Source organism: Oncorhynchus tshawytscha, linkage group LG34 (assembly GCF_018296145.1).
Source record: "Oncorhynchus tshawytscha isolate Ot180627B linkage group LG34, Otsh_v2.0, whole genome shotgun sequence".
In the NCBI taxonomy this organism is placed as follows: domain Eukaryota; kingdom Metazoa; phylum Chordata; class Actinopteri; order Salmoniformes; family Salmonidae; genus Oncorhynchus; species Oncorhynchus tshawytscha.
In genome coordinates this window covers 5,136,449-5,153,618 of record NC_056462.1, presented here as the reverse complement: position 1 = coordinate 5,153,618, position 17,170 = coordinate 5,136,449, and the positions used below count along the sequence as shown (strand labels likewise).

The following is a 17,170-nucleotide window of genomic DNA, read 5'->3' as shown; positions in this document are numbered from 1 at the left end:
AAGCGAGCTACGCCTGGGAAAATACGCTTTGAACTTTAATCCAACTCGGAATTGTACATTTGGAACTCGGGTCTCTTTCTAGAGCTACGACCTGAAGATCACTGACGTCATCATGATTTAAAAAAAAAAATATTATTCTTTATACTCTTGTTGTGCTGTCTTAAAATCAGCATAAATTCAGAGATTGGCAGACTTTGATGACAAAGTTTGATGACCTTCCTGTTCAAGTGAGCACAGCACAACAAGGTGAATCCAAAAATGTATTGTATGCTGCTGCATAAATTATGTAATATGCCAGGGAGATATGTACATTGTAGCTAAGAAAGTAATACTAAGTGTATGTTGTGTAGTAAGTTGTTAGTAGCCCATGTGCCTCACCCCCCCAAAAAATTATATTTTCACTTCTTAATTTCTCCTACTGTTCTGATTTGGTTGTGCACATGTAGCCTATAACCTGTTTTTGATAAATGTAATCATCAAATATTGTAAGAGCTTTCATTGTCTGCTTATATACCCCCTTTATTTATCATACGGTTCTGACTTGGTGTACATGGAGAACACTGTAAGAATGGCCCATGTTCTGGACTCTGTTGCTGTATATTTCAAAAGTGCTGAACAAATAGTCTATTGACTAACGTCTGTCCTGGCTCGCTCATTAATGTCTTAATCGAAATTACGGATTGTCTCTTATCCACTTGTCGTCCCCTTATGCCATAGTTTGTACATCTCAATTATCAGTAGAAACCACATTTGTTTAAGAAAGTCAGCCATATCATATATGTTTTTTAAAAGGCAGTAAAATGAGGCTGAATGAACTGTTTCGTTGCCAGACAAGGCTCCACTGATAGCCAGGTGTAGCAGTGGTAAGGTGTTGGTACTCTGCTGTTGGGACAGCTTTTATGTAGGCCAGTTTGTGGGCACCGTTTGTCACCGTTATGGTGCAATTAATGTATTGTTTAGTGTTTTGTAGTGGCTTTGCTACCATTTAATATTATTATTTATTTATTTATTTAACCATGCATCCCAATTTTTTTGTTTTGTTTCGCCACTGATTGTACCAGAATAACTCAAACTGTAGATAGGATAGTGGTGCTGGTAAATTACGTTGCTGTTGGGTAATAAACTAGGTGGCGCTAATGAGCACAATAAAGTTGCCTCAGCAGTTTAATTCAAAGTCAACTCTGATGAAATCTTGGGAGTTCTCGCAAGGGTAAAACATTACTCTCTTTGCAAGAAAACGTCTTTAAATTCGCAGGTAAATCCAGAAAGAGATAAAGACAGACATTGTTTCCCCTTCATCCAGTTACAGTCAGTTACCAAGCTAATCAATTATTCTCCTAGAAACGGATAGGCATTTAGGCAACAACTATTTTTTTCATGGTCTCTCCTCAGACGAGTCCAATGCGTATATCTGTAGGGTTAAATCTTTACCGCACTTAGAAAGAATAAGCCTTCTAAGCATATTCGCTTTAAAACGACCCTACCATTATCACAATGTATAGATGTTATTTTTTTTGTTTGTTATATACGAGCTAAACATATCGTTTAGTAGCTTGTTGTTTTATTTAGATTTTTTTCCCATCCCTCCGCTCTGAAGCAATGGGAGTGGCTAGAATAACCTTCGGGTGAGCTAGTGGAGAGTGCCGGAGAGCGAGAGAGGGACGGAGAAGACTAGTTGATTGCTAACATGGCGGAGACCGTACTCTCGCTCTTCGACTACCGGGAGCCACCGACACTGGACAGCGACGGAGAGGGAACCAAACCGGCGCCGACGCCTAGGGGGTGAGGGTTTTAGTCAGTTAGTTAATTAGTAGCCATAGGTATTTTTCTGAAGTGACTGTGTGACAGCGCGAGCGAGCGAGATGTGTGTGTGTGTGTGTGTGTGTGTGTGTGAATGTGAATGTGTATGTGTGTGTGTGTGTGTGTTGATCTAACGCTATATTGTAGGCTCAAATTAAAGTTGTAATACATTCGTTATTAACTTACTCTGTGCGAGAGTGTGAGAAACCCGTATAAATTATAGTATAATGTTCATTAGACTATAAATCATTTGTTGCTACCCACTTCACAAAGCAGCTTGATAGGTGTGTGTGTGTGTGTGTGTGTGTGTGTGTGTGTGTGTGTGTGTGTGTGTGTGTGTGTGTGTGTGTGTGTGTGTGTGTGTGTGTGTGTGTGTTTCCGCGCCCGCTTGTACGTGTGTGCGAGAACTGTACGAGCTAGCTAGCTAATTTAGCAACTTCTGTACATGTGTAGTTAACTAACACATTTTTCTCAAATGTGAATTGTATGTGAATTACTAGCCAACCAACGAGTTATCAAACGGTACTAGTAGATACTCTTAACAAACAAAAGTAAACCCAATATAATATATTTGTTCGTTTTTGCTATGGTGACTTGTTATATATGCTACCAGAGCCTCTCTCCGTGTGTGTGTGTGTGTGTGTGTGTGTGTGTTTGTGTTTGTGTGAGAAGAGAGAGCTCTCTCACACACACAGGGAGAAGAGAGAGCGTGAGAGAAAGGAACGAGCACAGTGTGTGTGTGTGTTAGAGAGGGGGGAGGGAGTGTGTGTGTGAGCAAGGGGGAGGAGTGTGTGTGTTGGAGAGTGTGTGTGCGTGACAGAGACAGTATGTGTGTGTGAGAGAGGGGGGAGGGGGAGTATGTGCTAGAGAGAGGGAGATGAGTGTGTGTGTGTTGGAGAGAGGGAGAGTGTGTGCGTGACAGAGACAGTATGTGTGTGTGTGTGAGAGGGAGGGGGTGCGTGTTGTGTGGAGAGACTGTGTGACAAAGAGAACAAGAGTGTGTGAGTGGAATGAGCACAGTGTGTGTGAGAGAAGGGGGAGTGTGTGGTGTGTGTGCTAGAGGGGGTGGCATGTGTGTATGTGTGTGAGTGAGAGAGAGAGAAAGGAGGGGATGAGTTGTGTGGTTGTGCGTGTGTGTGTAAGAGAGTGAGGGTGTGTGTATTCATGTGTGTGTGAGAGAGGAGGAGGAGAAATTGAATAAATGTGTGTGTGTGTGTAGGGGAGAGGAAGAAAGGTGTATTTTTCAGAGATTGTGTGAGAGAGAGGAGAGTGTGAGGAAAAATAAATAAGGTGTGTTTTTAGGGAGAGAGAGTGCGAGGAGAGGGCTGTGAGAGAGACTGAAGGACGTGTGTGTACGTGAGGGTGAGCATATTTGTGTAATAAAGGGGGAGTGTGTGTGAGGGAGAGATAGAGGGGAAGTGTGTGAGAGAGGTACAGGGAAGGGGAGGGAAGAGTGTGTTGCTTAGTGGGGGAGGGTGTGTGTGAGGGAGAGAGAGGAGTGGTGTGTGTGTGTGTGTGTGTGTGTGTGTGTGAGGGACTAGTGTGTTTATGTGTAACCAAGAAATGTGGGTGTGTGTGTGTTTGTAGAAGGGATAAAGCAAAGGGGAAGATTGTGTGTGTGAGTGAGAATTGTGTTTCTGACTTTCCAGTAGTGTGTTGTCTTCAAAGTAGAAACAATAGTTTGGGATGGTAAGAGACTAATATTTTCTGGTATCATATTTTGTGTGTGAGAGATTTGAGTTTTTGGTTAGTTATTACAAACTGACAGTGAAGACTAGTGAAGAAAAGTGTGTGTCTTTCTTTAAGAAATGGAGGGATAGAGTGTGTTTGTGACGAAGAGAGAAGGGGAGGGTGTGTGTGTTACAGAGAGAGGGGAGGGTGTGTGTGTTACACAGAGAGAGAGAGAGAGAGAGAGAGAGAGAGCGAGAGAGAGAGAGAGAGAGAGAGAGAGGGGGGGTGTTACACACAGAGGGAGAGGGAGAGTGTGTGTGTTTAAAGGGGAGAGAGCAAGAAGAGGGAGGGTGTGTGTGAGAGGGAAAGAGAAGGGGAGGGTGTGTGATGGAGAGAGGGTGAGGAAGTGTGTGTGTGTGTGTTTGTGCGTGTGTGCGTTTTTGAAACAGAGAAGGGAGGGAGAATGAGTGTCTGTGTGTCTTGGAAAAAAAAATAAAAAAGTCTGTGTATGTGTGTGAGAGAATGTGTGTGTCTGTGTGTGCGTGCCTGTGTGTGTTTGTTCTGGAGGCAGAGGGAGAAGGGTGTGTGTGTGTGTGTGTGTGTGTGTGTGTGTGTGTGTGTGTGTGTGTGTGTGTGTGTGTGTGTGTGTGTGTATGTTCTGCAGGCAGAGAGAAAAAGGGAAGGGTGTATGTGAAAGGGGGATACAGAGGCAAGGTTTGTGTGTGTGTGCGCGTGTGTGTGAGAGAGAGAGAGTGACTTAGACAAGGGCAGTGTGTTTGCTTGTGTGTAAGAGACAGAGGAAAGGAGAGTGTTTATGCATCTACTTTGTTTATGAAAGAGGGAAGGACTGTGTGTGTGGTGTGTGTGTGAGAGAGAGAGAGGGGTGGGAGTGTGTGCGTGTAGAGAGAATGTTATCCATGGAGGAGCGAGAGTGTGCGAAGAGGATTGCGTGTGAGTGTGCATGCGTGCCTTATGGAGACTAGTGTGGTGTGTGTGAGGATGTGTATGTATTAAAATGTATGTGCATGCATGGGAGAAAGAGATGGTGCATGTTTTCTGGAGATTGAGTGTGTGTGTGTTAGAGAGAGAAAAGAGTCTAGGAGTGTGTATGGTGTAGATTGTGTGTGTGTGTATTTTCTTCTGTGTGTGTGTGCGTTTTTTGTGTGTGTGTGAGAGAGGGAACATGAGACTGTGGGTTTGGATATTTGAGAGGGAGGGAGGGAGGGAGGGAGAGAGACAGTGAGTGTGTGTGCGCTTGAGCGAGTGTGTGTGTGTGTGAGAGCATGTGAGCTTTAGAGAGGGGGGAGGGGTGTGTGTGCGTGCATGTGAGCTTGGCTGAAGAGAGAATGTGTGTGTGTGTGTGTGTGTGTGTGTGTGTGTGTGTGTGTGTGTGTGTGTGTGTGTGTGTGTGTGTGTGTGTGTGTGTGTGTGTGTGTGTGTGCTGGTCTTGAGTGAGGACTTGTTTGTGTATTTGTGTATGTGGGTTGGCAAAGGCAGAGGGCTGTGTGTGTGTGTGAGAGTGTGTTTGTTTGTGGGAGAGAGGAGAGGGAGAGATGTGCAGGGATAGGGGAATGGAGAGAATCAATGGGAGGAAGAGAAAGGGAGTGATAGAGTGAAGGACAGATGGAATGGAGAAGAGAGACATCTGATTAGACAGTACTAGAATAGACCACACACACACACACACACACACACACACACACACACACACACACACACACAATGGAATATCACCAAGAGAGACACTCCTGTGGACTTACTTCCTCAATCCTGGTTGGGCTTACGTGAACATGTCATGATAAATCCTAGAGACTGGCAATATGACGTGGTTATAACTGGTCCCTGGTAAAAAGTAGCGCACTATATAGCGTGTGGTCGTAGTGCATTGATTCATGTAGAATTCACAAACACACATAGTAGTAGAACATTCTACACTTGACCCACCTGCTGTATTTGAAGACACACAGCCATCAAGGAGAAATAAGCAAAATTCCATTGGAACAAATTGGTTAGGAAATACACACATACATATATATATATATATATATTTCATATGTATGTGTTTATATATATGTATGTATACATATATACATACACAATTAGTGGTTTCGGCTATTTCAGCCACACCCGTTGCTGACAGGTGTATAAAATCGAGCACACAACTATGCAGTCTCCATAGACAAACATTGGCAGTAGAATGGCTTTACTGAAGAGCTCAGTGACTTTCAACGTGGCACCGTCGCAGGATGCCACCTTTCCAAAAAGTCAGTTCGTCAAATTTCTCTCCTGTTGGAGCTGCCCCGGTCAACTGTAAATGCTGTCATTGTGAAGTGGAAAGGTCTAGGAGCAACAATGTGGTAGGCCACACAAGCTCATAGGACGGGTCCGCCGAATGCTGAAGTGTGTAAAAATCATCTGTCCTCGGTTGCAACACTCTACCGAGTTCCAAACTGCCTCTGGAAGCAACATCAGCACAAGAACTGTTCGCCAGGTGATTCATGAATGGGTTTCCATGGCCAAGCAGCCGCACACAAGCCTAAGATCACCATGCGCAATGCCAAGTGTCGGCTGGAGTGGTGTAAAGCTCCCGTGTGGCTCAGTCTGTAGAGCATGGCGCTTGCAATGCCAGGGTTGTGGGTTTGATTCCCACTGGGGAGCAGTATGAAAAAAAGTATGAAAATGTATGCACTCACTACTGTGTACTACTGGATAAGAGCGTCTTCTAAATGACTACAATTAGAAAAAATGTAAATTGGGCAGTGGGAACGAGTTCTCTGAAGTGGTGGATCACACTTCACCATCTGGCAGTTCGACAGACAAATCTGGGTTTGGCGGATGCCGGGAGAACGCTACCTGCCCCAATGCAGTGCCAACTGTAAAGTTTGGTGTAGGATAAATAATGGTCTGGGGCTGTTTTTCATGGTTCAGGCTAAGCCCCTTAGTTCCAGTGAAGGGAAATCTTAACGCTACAGCATACAATGACATTCTAGACGATTCTGTGCTTCCAACTTTGTGGCAACAGTTTGGGGAAGGCCCTTTGCTGTTTCAGCATGACAATGCCCCCGTGCACAAAGCAAGGTCCATACAGAAATGGCTTGTCGAGATCGGTGTGGAACAACTTGACTGGCCTGCATAGAACCCTGACCTCAACTCCATCAAACACCTCTGGGATGAATTGGAACGCTGACTGCGAGCCAGGCCTAATCGCCCAACATCAGTGCCTGACTTCACTAATGCTCTTGTGGCTGAATGGAAGCAAGTCCCCGCAGCGATGTTCCAACATCTAGTGGAAAGCCTTCTCAGAAAGGTGGAGGCTGTTACAGCAGCAAAGGGGGGACCAACTCCATATTAATGCCCAATATTTTGGAATGAGATGTTTGCAGAGCCGGTGTCCACATACTGTTGGTCATATAGTGTATGTAACCTAAGTGGAGGTATTTACCAGGCTAGAAAGGCTGTGGTACTGTACTACACAAACACACACACACACACACACTATAAACCACTGTACTGTATGTAAATCAGTTGTTGCTAATGCCTCTTATAGCTCTACCATTACAGACCATTCTAGATCATGTTAATTACCTCACACAATGGGGAATGGGTGAAATGCATTTAAAAGAAGGCTGTTACTTTAAGAAAGAGCAACTAGGCCCAAGTTTACATGAGTGACCATGCAGACACACACACACACACGGGAGTGTGTGCACACAAGAAAGTGCAGGCGCGCACACACACACACACACACACACACACGTTATCACGAGTCCAGATGGAGAGCGAGGGGCAGATCAATACAAAGACAGCGAATCTGGTTGATATCTCTGCTCAAAGAGTCTCTCTCTCCCTCGCTCACACACACACACAAACACACACAGTAATGAACACTTGAGAAACCAAGGCACTGTCTTCCTATGGCCTAGTTTTAAGAGCCTCCAATGTCATGTAAGGAGAAAATAGAAAGAATTACAGAAAACAGTGTGTGTGTGTGTGTGTGTGGACAAACTGCCCTACATCACACTGATCCAAAGCCAGTTTCTAGTGCTTGTATTTGAATGGTTACAGCTAGGATTGAGGCAAAGAAAGATTAGCTCAGATCAGCTCCTAGTGTATCCACTGCTCTTACAAGTGGCTTTACGCTATGGCTAAACTCTGCACCGCAGTCACAGATCTTGGATCAGTTTACCATCCCTGTATCCTGAATCCCTGGCAGTGGAGTGAAACTCAACACAGACCTTGGACCAGTGTCTTGTATTGTGGCTTGTGATTCACAAATGTCCCTTCAACACCAATTTACCCAGTAAGAATTTGATCCATTTCTACCCAGTCAACATTCAGTTTTTTCCCCAAATAAACCAAAGTAATTGCAATTTTACCAATAAATAGTTTAAATCAATCCAAAATTGTTTTATCAATGATTCAGTTGTTATTGGTTGAAAGTAGTTGGATACAGAAATTGAGACTGGCTTCCTATTGGTGGGGCGGCAGGGTAGCCTAGTGGTTAGAGCGTTGGACTAGTAACCGAAAGTTTGCAAGTTTGAATCCCCGAGCTGACAAGGTACAAATCTGTCGTTCTGCCCCTGAACAAGGCAGTTAACCCACTGTTCCTAGGCCTCATTGAAAATAAAATATTGTTCTTAACTGACTTGCCTAGTAAAATAAATTGGTGATCAGTGTATTGATTGCTTTTCCTACTTGATTGATGTGAAGATTGGTCCGCCTGGGGCATTGATGAAATTGATAGAATCTCTCTCTCTCCCTGTGTGTGTTCCACAGACGCGGTTGTGGGAGGAAAAGGAAGGGAACGCCGGTGAAAGTGTGCGACCGAGTCTTTGTCACAGAGGATGAGGAGGACAGCTCCGAACACAGCTACTGTCCAGGTGTGTGTTTGTCCTATATTGATGATTCTTGTGTTGACACGTGTGTGTTATAGTTGTGTAGTGTATGCATCCATGATTGTGTGTGTTATGGGTGGAAGATGGGGGTTGTGTGTGCGTGCTGACATATATAAATGTGCGACTGTGTTCGTGTGTGCGACTGAATACGTGTGTGCGACTGTGTTCGTGTGCGACTGGTGTGTGACGTGCATATGCGTTCAGGTGGGGGAAAGGTTGATGACCTTGTGTGTGTTCTTTCGTACGTGTCGGTGTGTGTGTGCAGTCGTGCATGTGTGTCTGTGTGCATTCGCGTGTGTGCTCGTGTGTAATCCTGTTGTACTCTTCTCTCAGGTGATGGTAAGGAGGCTGCAGAGAACAAACGACCAACACTGGATGGACCATGTTACATCAATGACCCTGCTCAGATCTGGTGAGTGTGATTGTGTGTGTGTGGGATTTCATTTCATGGTGTTATTTTTTATGATATGTTTTTTATTTCATGACGTTTGTATTTTTTTAATGTGTGTATAGCTGTGTTTGTGTGTGTGTGTTTTTTTGTTATGTAGAATACAAAACATTAAGGGCACCTTCCTAATACTGAGTTGACCGACCGTACAAGGTGTCGAAAGTGTTCCACAGGGATGCTCGCCCATGTTGACTCCAATGCTTCCCACAGTTGTGTCAAGTTGGCTGGATGTCCTTTTGGGTGGTGGATCATTCTTCATACACACAGGAAACTGTTGAGTGAAAAACCCAGCAGCATTGCAGCTCTTGACACAAACCGGTGCGCCTGGCACCTACTACCATACCCCGTTCAAAGGCAATCTTTTATCTTGCCCATTCTCCCTCTGAATGGCAGACATACACAATCTATGTCTCAATTGTCTCAAGGCTTAAAAATCATTCTTTAACCTGTCTCCTCCCCTTCATCCGTTCTGATTGAAGTGGATTTGAAGTGACATCCAATATGGGATCAAAGCTGTCACCTAGTCAGTCTCATGGAAAGAGCAGGTGTTCCTAATGTTTTGTATTGTTGTGCTGTTTTGCGTGGGGTAGCTGTGTGTGTGTTGCAGTGTGTAATTGAAAGTGTGTGTGTTAGCTGCTATTTTTGCTGATTTTGTACGCATAGGTCCACTTGTGCTGATCTAGCTCCCTCCAACCCCTCCTATCTCTCCCCCCACCTCTCTTCCTCCCTCCCCCTTTCAGCAGTGGGTCTTTAGAGCTGGGTGAGGAGGGATCCAGCGGGGGCAGGGGGGCGGCGGTGATGTACCCCCCTCCTCCAAACTGCCGCATCCGCGAGGTACACTGTGGGAGCCAGGTGCGTCTGGTCGTCATAGCGATCCGAGACATCACCAAAGGAGAGGAGATCACCGTTGACTACAGCCTGACCGAGTGGGGAGACAACACTATGGTGAGTAACCATGGCGACATACCTGTGAGAGCCGAAGTAACTGTTGCTATGGTGAGTAACCATGACGATGTACCTGTTAGAGCCTAAGTAACTGTAGCCATAGCGATGGCTGCTACAGATATAACCTGGGATATAGTTGAAGTCAAATGCAGTTTACCCATCTTTCTATTTGGTGAATAGTGTTTTCAATGAACGACTTACATTTCACATGTAGTGAGCCAAATAACGACAAAATAGTTACATTTTGAAATCGACAGTATGCCACAATATCCATGATTTGTGTTATCCGAGGCAAGTTGCAAGTACTGAAACTAGCGATTGGATCACGTGCAACACATTTCTGCGCTGTTTACTTTTACTCTGGTTAAATAATCCTCTTTTTCTCACAGAAATTGTTGAGTAATTTTTGTTGGCACATAATACATGGGTATCTGGGAATTTTCACCTTGGCTGACTACTGTATCTGACTGATTATAGTATCTAGTGCTTTTTGGAGCACTACTGTTATTGGTTTGACCGTCTGATTGACAGCACTGGGTGATAACAATGAATGTTAATGGAGCCTATATTCCTCCAGGGTTTCCGTGGTACTGTGTCTCCAGGGAGATATGAGTGTCTCTCCGACCCCGAGAACAGCAGTATCAAAAAGGTTAGAAAAGACACCCGTTGCATACTATGTTTATACAACACTTAAATACTATACTCATGTGCTTTGTATGTCTACATTCCATACGCCTGTCTGCTATACCCTCAACTCACTTTCCTTATAGGATTTTAAGCGTTGTAACATACTAGTGTTGCTCACTCAGCGCTCTAAATGGACACTCCTCATTCACACACCCACCGTTGACAGACACTCTAAACCAGTGGTTCTCAACCCTGGTCCTGGGGACCCAAAGGGGTGCACCTTTTAGTTTTTGCCTTAGTACTACAAAGCTGATTCAAATGATCAACTCATCATCAATGCTTCAAGCTTTGAATCAGGTATGTGTGCAGTGCTAAGGAAAAAACGAAAATGGGCACCCCTTTGGTTCCCCAGGACCAGGGTTGAGAACCACTGCTCTAAACAGTCAGTCTTATGTCACTTGTCTGTACTCTACTCACACAACTGGCTCAAACACTACTCATCTCTCGCTCCCAGGAGGAAGAGTCCGTGCCCCCCTCTCTCTCAGCCCAGGACTACCTCACCCCTTCCTGGCCCCTTTCCCCCTCTTCCTCCCCCCTCTCCCACTCCAATGCCAGCGACTCAGATCCCCAGAATGAGGGGGGCGAGGACGGGAGTCAGAGACGCACACCTCGCCGCCGCAAACGCCGCCGGACCACCACCCCCTCCAAAAAGAGGACCACCCCTCACCGGACGTCCCCGGGCCGCCCTCCCCTCTCCACTTCATACCGCCCCCTCACCTTCTCCCCCCCTCCTCCCTCCTCCTCCACCTCTTCTCGCCCTTCTCTGTTCAAATCCCCTGCTCCATTGGGGCCCAACACGACAGCGAACATCAGTATTAACATCGCCAGGGGGGTTGGCATGGGCGTGCCCCCCCAGAAGCTGAGCTGCGCTTACTGCGGGCGCCACTTCCGCTCACTGGGGCGCCACCTGGACAAGCACCACCCCAACCAGCCCGAGATCCGCGCCGCGCTTATCGAGCGCTTTATGCCCCACCTGGCGGCCGCACACGCCGCACACCATGCTCAGTCCGAGCAGCAACCTCGGTCATCATCGGCGGCGTCAGGAGCGGAGCAAAATTCCCACAAGCCACCACAGGGGGGCGCCGCAGCCGCCGCGCTCTCCCTGTCTCCTCAACGTCCCTCCGCCACCACCGCCCAGTCCCCTTCCTCTGCCGTCGGGAGAAACTCCTCCCCCCTGGTGTTGACTCCGCCCCGAGGACGCAGTGCCGTGGCCGTGTCCGTTCTGAAGAGAAGCCCGCCTCCGGTGGCTGTGACCCCGCCCAGAAAGGTGGGACTGCGCAAAGTGAAGAAGGAAAAAGAGGAGGAGGAAGAGGAGAACGACCTGGTGGAAGTGGCGGTGGCGAGGCCCAAAGAAGAGGCAGAGGCGGCTTGTCCCCACGTCTTTCAGCAGACGCCCAAAGAGGTGGAGCGGCTGCCTAATGAAGAAGAAGAGGAGGAGAGCGGAATGATGGAAGATGAGAGTGGAGCCGAGGAGAAGGAGAAGGAGTTGTTGAGGTGAGTGCTGTGAGGGGGGTTGGTACTCCGTTAAAGGACTAGTTCACCTAAATGACAAATTCACCTCATCAAATGGATAGTGAGAAAGTAGTTGATGCATCAGCAAACTGAACTGCTGCTTAGCTTCTGCATTGGTGGATGTAAAACAGTGGGAGTGCTTTTAGTATGCTCAAATTAGATTACTAAAATCAAATCAACTGAGACTGACTTAAAAGTAACTTCAAACTGCTAATGTGATGTTATCATTATAATAAAGGTAATGAGGATAGTAGATACTTTGAAAACATTTTTCCCTGTTGTATTGTGCGTTGAATAAATGAATAACTGACACCTGCAATTGAAACTAAACTCTCTCCCCTCTCTCTTTCTCTTCTTCCCTCCCTCTGCCTCAGTTCGGGCCGTCTCCACATGCTGCCCCTCCTCTCCTCCCTGTCTTCCCTGGTTCTCTACCTCCGCAGGCTCCAGCACTCTGCCTTCCTCTCCCTGTCCCGCCAGCTCCAATCCGCCGAGGCCTGGCGCCTCCTGTGCCACTCCTCCCTCGCCCTGCTCATCCTCTACAACCGTCGCCGCGAGTGCGAGGTCTCCAAACTGGTCATAGCCGAATACCGCGCCCGTGTCACCCCCCAGTGCCCCGTGCCGGTGCCCCCCGGCGCCCCGCCCGCCCTCACACCCCTGGAGGCATCGCTTTCGCCCTTTGAGCGTCTCGTGCTTCCCCATTTGCCTCGAGTAGGTGTCCAGGGCAAACGAGGAAGAGTCCAGCCTCTTATCCTGCCACCGCACTGCGAGCCGTGTCTGGAACTCCTCCTCCAGACCAGGCAAGACGTCGGCGTCGATCCCCAGAACCCGTACGTTTTCGCCCGGCCATACCACTCTCCAGCCACCCCCCTCCGGGGCACCGACCTCCTCCGGAGTCTGGCCCGCTCCAGCGGCACCCGGAACCCCCGCGCCCTCACCCAGACGCGCGTCCGGCGCCAGGTCGCCATCTTGACACAGCTGCTATTGCTCGGCGAGGGGGAGGAGCCAGGACAGCCGGGCGGGAACGCCATAGAGCGTCTGGAACACTTCCTGGAGCGCGAGTACCACGTGACGCAGAGCTGCGGCGGGATTGGCCAGGACCCGGGGCTGATGGGTAGAGTGGGGCGCGTGGTGCTCTGCGGGGAGAGAGACGGCGTGCTGTTCCGGGGGATGAGCCTCCACCACATCTGTCTGGAGCTTGACGGTAAGGAGACACTGAGGATTGATATATACGTCAGACCTGACTAGTCAAGCTAGAAGTAGAGTTATTTTTCTCTCCTTTACTGTGTATTAAGTGCGCTCGATTCAACCTGCTTGATATAATGGAATGGATGGAACAAAGCATGATGACCGTTAGAGAAAGGTTAGCGGTCGGTCAAACCGATCGGACATTCTCTTGAGAAGACCGATTTTCCGCATGTCTCATGGTCTGACAAACACCACTCTGGCTCTGCCACCTTTCACCGCAGATGTGGAAGTGCGACATCGGCGGTTGAAAAAGTTCTCTCTAGCTTAAACAGACATTTTGATGAGGATTTGTTCATTATGTTACTTCGATTGACGCAGCAATGCGCCAATTGACTCTAGGGGGTTAAACAGTTTAGAGTCATCTCACAATGATTGTTCATTTTGGACTGCCCTTTAGTATGATGAGGACCAGCACTGTAGTTAAAGTTGAGAAACATGTACATGTATTTGACCCTTCTCTTTCTCCCCCTACAGTGATGTCAGGCAACTCTGCCGACTCGTACTCGGACGGCGACTCTGACGGCGAAGGGGGGAAGGAGAAGGGCGAGGTGGCCCCTCCCAGCCTGCTGATGGTGAGGAAGGGCAGGACCAACGGCAGGACACCGCGTGCCAGGAAACTCAAGGTCACGCCCTCCTCCGCATTGCCCCTCTCCCCCTCACTCCCCGGCCGCAGGAGAGGCTCAGGTGGGCCCAAATCAGGTGTGTGTGTGTTCACACTCCAAAGACATGTCTACACAGATCCACCCCTGTGTGTACTAACCCACACTCTCCCCGCACAGGCAAACGCGGCGTCCTCAAGCGCCCGTGGTCAGACGCGGAGCGCGCTGCCGTGGAGGAGCACCTGACCTCCAACATCGCCGAGCTGCGCGTGCCCGCCAAGGCCGACTGCGAGCGCTGCCTTCAGAGCTGCCCTCTGCTGGTCACCAACCGGCGAGACTGGCGGGCCATCAAATTCTACTGTCACAACCGCATCCAGCTGCTCAAGAAGAACCAGCGGCGCGAGGACGACGGGACGCCAATCATGGTGTGCTGAGAAGACGGACGGACAGACTGATGGACGGACACGACAACAGCTCCACAGTATCCACACTTGCGTACTACATAGAATGAAGGAAGCCAAAACAGAGGAGTGGTCAACTCCGTAACATCACAGCAGTGCTGATGGGCAACTCTGTAGTGCAACAGAGTTGACGCTTAAGGAAGCAATGTAGTGGCCGTGTGTTCGAAGTGGTACGCTAATGTGGGAATGTGGGTATCGGAACGTAGCCTACATCTCATTAAGCAGGTTTCCATCCTTTTCATGGCAGAAAAGTCCATGTAGGATCAAAAATGTCACGACAGAAAATGTTTCGATAAACTTTCCAAATGTCAACAAAACAAAAACACGTTAGACACGTTGGGATCTTTGTGTGTAAAGTGAAGTACACGAGAAATGTCGGTGGACATGCTTTTATGTGCAAATATTGATATAAAAACCATCATATCGATGGTTGCAAGGTGATGAGCTTGATGCTACTTTACGAGAAATATCCAGGGTCTTATTCTGGTGAAAAGATAGATGCTTGGCTGCCATTTGACAAATAAAAATAATTTAGCTCTTTTGGCCATAATATTCTCATCATGTAGGCTATACCTGCGCCTGCGCGATTTTCCAATAACAGACTGGGCAGACTCATCACAATATAACAACACTTTTTGTGAGAAACCCATCCGCAGAGTTGAAAATTTGATGGAAACCCATTAAACTTTTTATTTTATTCGGTACACGGGAATTGAACAGCTAAAGGTATTTTTATGTGCACTACGTCATCACGCAGTCGGTTTGATGGAAACATTTCTGGTGGGAAAATGCACATATTGTTTTGATGCAGATTTTTGAATATCTGTCGCCAATTGGATGGAAACCTAGCTATTGATACCCTTATATATATATATAGTCCTCTGAGACAAAGCGAGTGAGAGAGGGAGTGACTGTGTAGGAGTTGTCACAACCTGTATACTATACAGTGTATATGGACATGTTCATTTTGTGTTCGTCTCGTTTTGGAGAGAAAAATGTTAACGATGATAACGTTATATTGACGATGATGTTAATGATAACACACCACATATTGTTCTATTCAGATTTTCTGGACTCCAGTGTTTCATGGGTGTTGTAGGGACGTTTCTGAACACAAGAAAGCTTGACACGGTTAGAGTTTGAGGCTGTAGTGTGTGTCTATTTCTAGTGCTGAGAATATGCTATAGGGTCTCCCAACACCCAGTCCTGGAGAGTGCAGCACTAACTCACCTGATCAAACTAGACCTGACTGAAAGACCATGGTTAGTTCATTACTTAAAACGGGTGTGTTAGTGCTGGGCTGGAGCAAAAGCCTGCACCCCAGGAGCAGCGCTAGAGAGACCCTGGGTTAGAGTGGGGGGGGGGACGCCACCATCAATGTGTTGTGAAGTTTCTTTTTGGACTACCTAAGACACTATAGTCAGAATGGTGCTTTTCCGCTCCCTTCAAAATTGACACTACAAGACAGCAGTTGAATACTGCTTTTGCCTAAAATATACCAAGTATATTCTTGTTGTTGGCATCATTCTTTTATTTTGATCCTGTTGCACATGCGTTTTCTTAAAGGCGGTTTAAACAGGTGCATTAGCCCGTCGGGCCATTCTTCTGCGACGTGCAGAGTTCCGTATTTAACTTGGGTGTGTTCTATGCTACTTCTATGTTACTAAGTGATTTTCGGGGGGGGGGCTTTTTCAGAAGAGTGAGCATAGCTGAATACTATGCCACGTTATATATCTTTTTCTTTTTTTTACATGCATTGTTGTTGCGTCGTTTGTTGATCGTTTTGTCTTTTCAGACTGACCAGTGTAGCAGACTTTTTTTAAGCTACTCAAGTCTCTATGGTTCATTGCAGTTAGATGATGGGCTGCTTGTAGCTCTAGTCCAGGGTGTTAGTGTGGCTTGCTGACTCTTAGGCCGGCATTCAATCCGATCATTGGTAGATTTGCGTTATAGCGCGCTTGACATGTGAAAGGTAATTTCCGATTAAGCCAACACGTGCAGAGTTTACCATGCACGCAGTCTCCACGAACGCGGGAACATTGCCTTTTAAAAAGTGCTTTGCCGACGAAGCGCGGTCGGGTTGAATCACGGCAGGAGCCTTCTCAGTTTCAGCAAGTCGCACTAACGCCCCGGAGCAGAGCTAGGTTTCTTTGTAGGTTAATCAGAGCGCCAAGTAACCCGACATCTTGTCTTATTGGAATAAAACCACACAACGCCTCTCGACAGATATGTTAAATAAATGAAACTAATCACATATAATCTTACATTGTTTCACGCTATCATCTTGCCAGTTTCAGTGTACATAAAAAAAAGATCATTACGTAAACGGGTTAGTTTGTGCTATCCGTAGCTTTTATTTGTTCATTTGCGAGTTGGTATTGTACATAGGCCTATGGTTTTGTAAATATTCACAGAAACACATAAAGGGGAAAAAACTACACAATGGCTTGGTTTGTTTGTGTTATGTTTTATGAGTCTGATGAAAAGTTCAAGTCATATTTCTGAAATATGAATCTTTCAATGTACTAACAATGTCTTCGTCCCAATAATATATTCTTTCTCCTGAAGTGTACACTTGTTTACTACTTACCACAAATCTAAATACATTGAATTGGTGGATGAATGGGCTAGTGGGTGTTTACACAATATTTATTTTCAAATTTAGTTTAATCATGAACGAAAGTGAACAGATGCACACTTTGAGAAGAAGAGATAATTGGGACACATTCCAAAATGTTAAGTGCTTTATTTTTCCACACCATACAGTTCACTAACTAGACCACCAGATGGGAGTGTTGCCCTGGAATCAAACAGAACTAGACCTGCATTCATAAAGCATCTGAGTGCTCAGCAAGGATCAGGTCCCCCCCAGTCTTTTTTTTTTCTTTTTCTACTCATATTTCAAAC

The 17,170-nt window shown here is 46.7% G+C and overlaps 1 protein-coding gene across 3 annotated transcripts; it reads left to right on the top strand.

The window, feature by feature from the left end:
* The first annotated feature begins 1,624 nt into the window (after window positions 1-1,624).
* Window positions 1,625-16,708, top strand: LOC112231720. Of its 3 annotated transcripts, none has more exons than XM_024398450.2 (9): window positions 1,625-1,782; window positions 8,248-8,351; window positions 8,700-8,778; window positions 9,558-9,759; window positions 10,337-10,408; window positions 10,901-11,940; window positions 12,333-13,159; window positions 13,678-13,902; window positions 13,983-16,708. In XM_024398450.2, the coding sequence occupies exons 1-9, from the start codon at window positions 1,688-1,690 to the stop codon at window positions 14,234-14,236; spliced, it is 2,898 nt and encodes a 965-aa protein (XP_024254218.1). In that variant the 5' UTR covers window positions 1,625-1,687; the 3' UTR covers window positions 14,237-16,708. The 3 variants fall into 3 exon arrangements, with proteins under 3 accessions (XP_024254218.1, XP_024254219.1, XP_024254217.1); XM_024398451.2 differs by having other exon boundaries at window positions 9,555-9,759; window positions 13,678-13,887; XM_024398449.2 differs by having other exon boundaries at window positions 9,555-9,759.
* The last annotated feature ends 462 nt before the right edge of the window (window positions 16,709-17,170 follow it).

Excerpts from the sequence above, each read along its gene's own strand:
- LOC112231720 (XM_024398449.2), top strand. The coding sequence starts at position 1,688 with ATGGCGGAGACCGTACTCTCGCTCTTCGACTACCGGGAGCCACCGACA. Across the intron at positions 11,941-12,332 it reads AAGGAGAAGGAGTTGTTGAG|TTCGGGCCGTCTCCACATGC; the intron begins GTGAGTGCTGTG and ends CCTCTGCCTCAG. Across the intron at positions 13,160-13,677 it reads CATCTGTCTGGAGCTTGACG|TGATGTCAGGCAACTCTGCC; the intron begins GTAAGGAGACAC and ends CTCCCCCTACAG.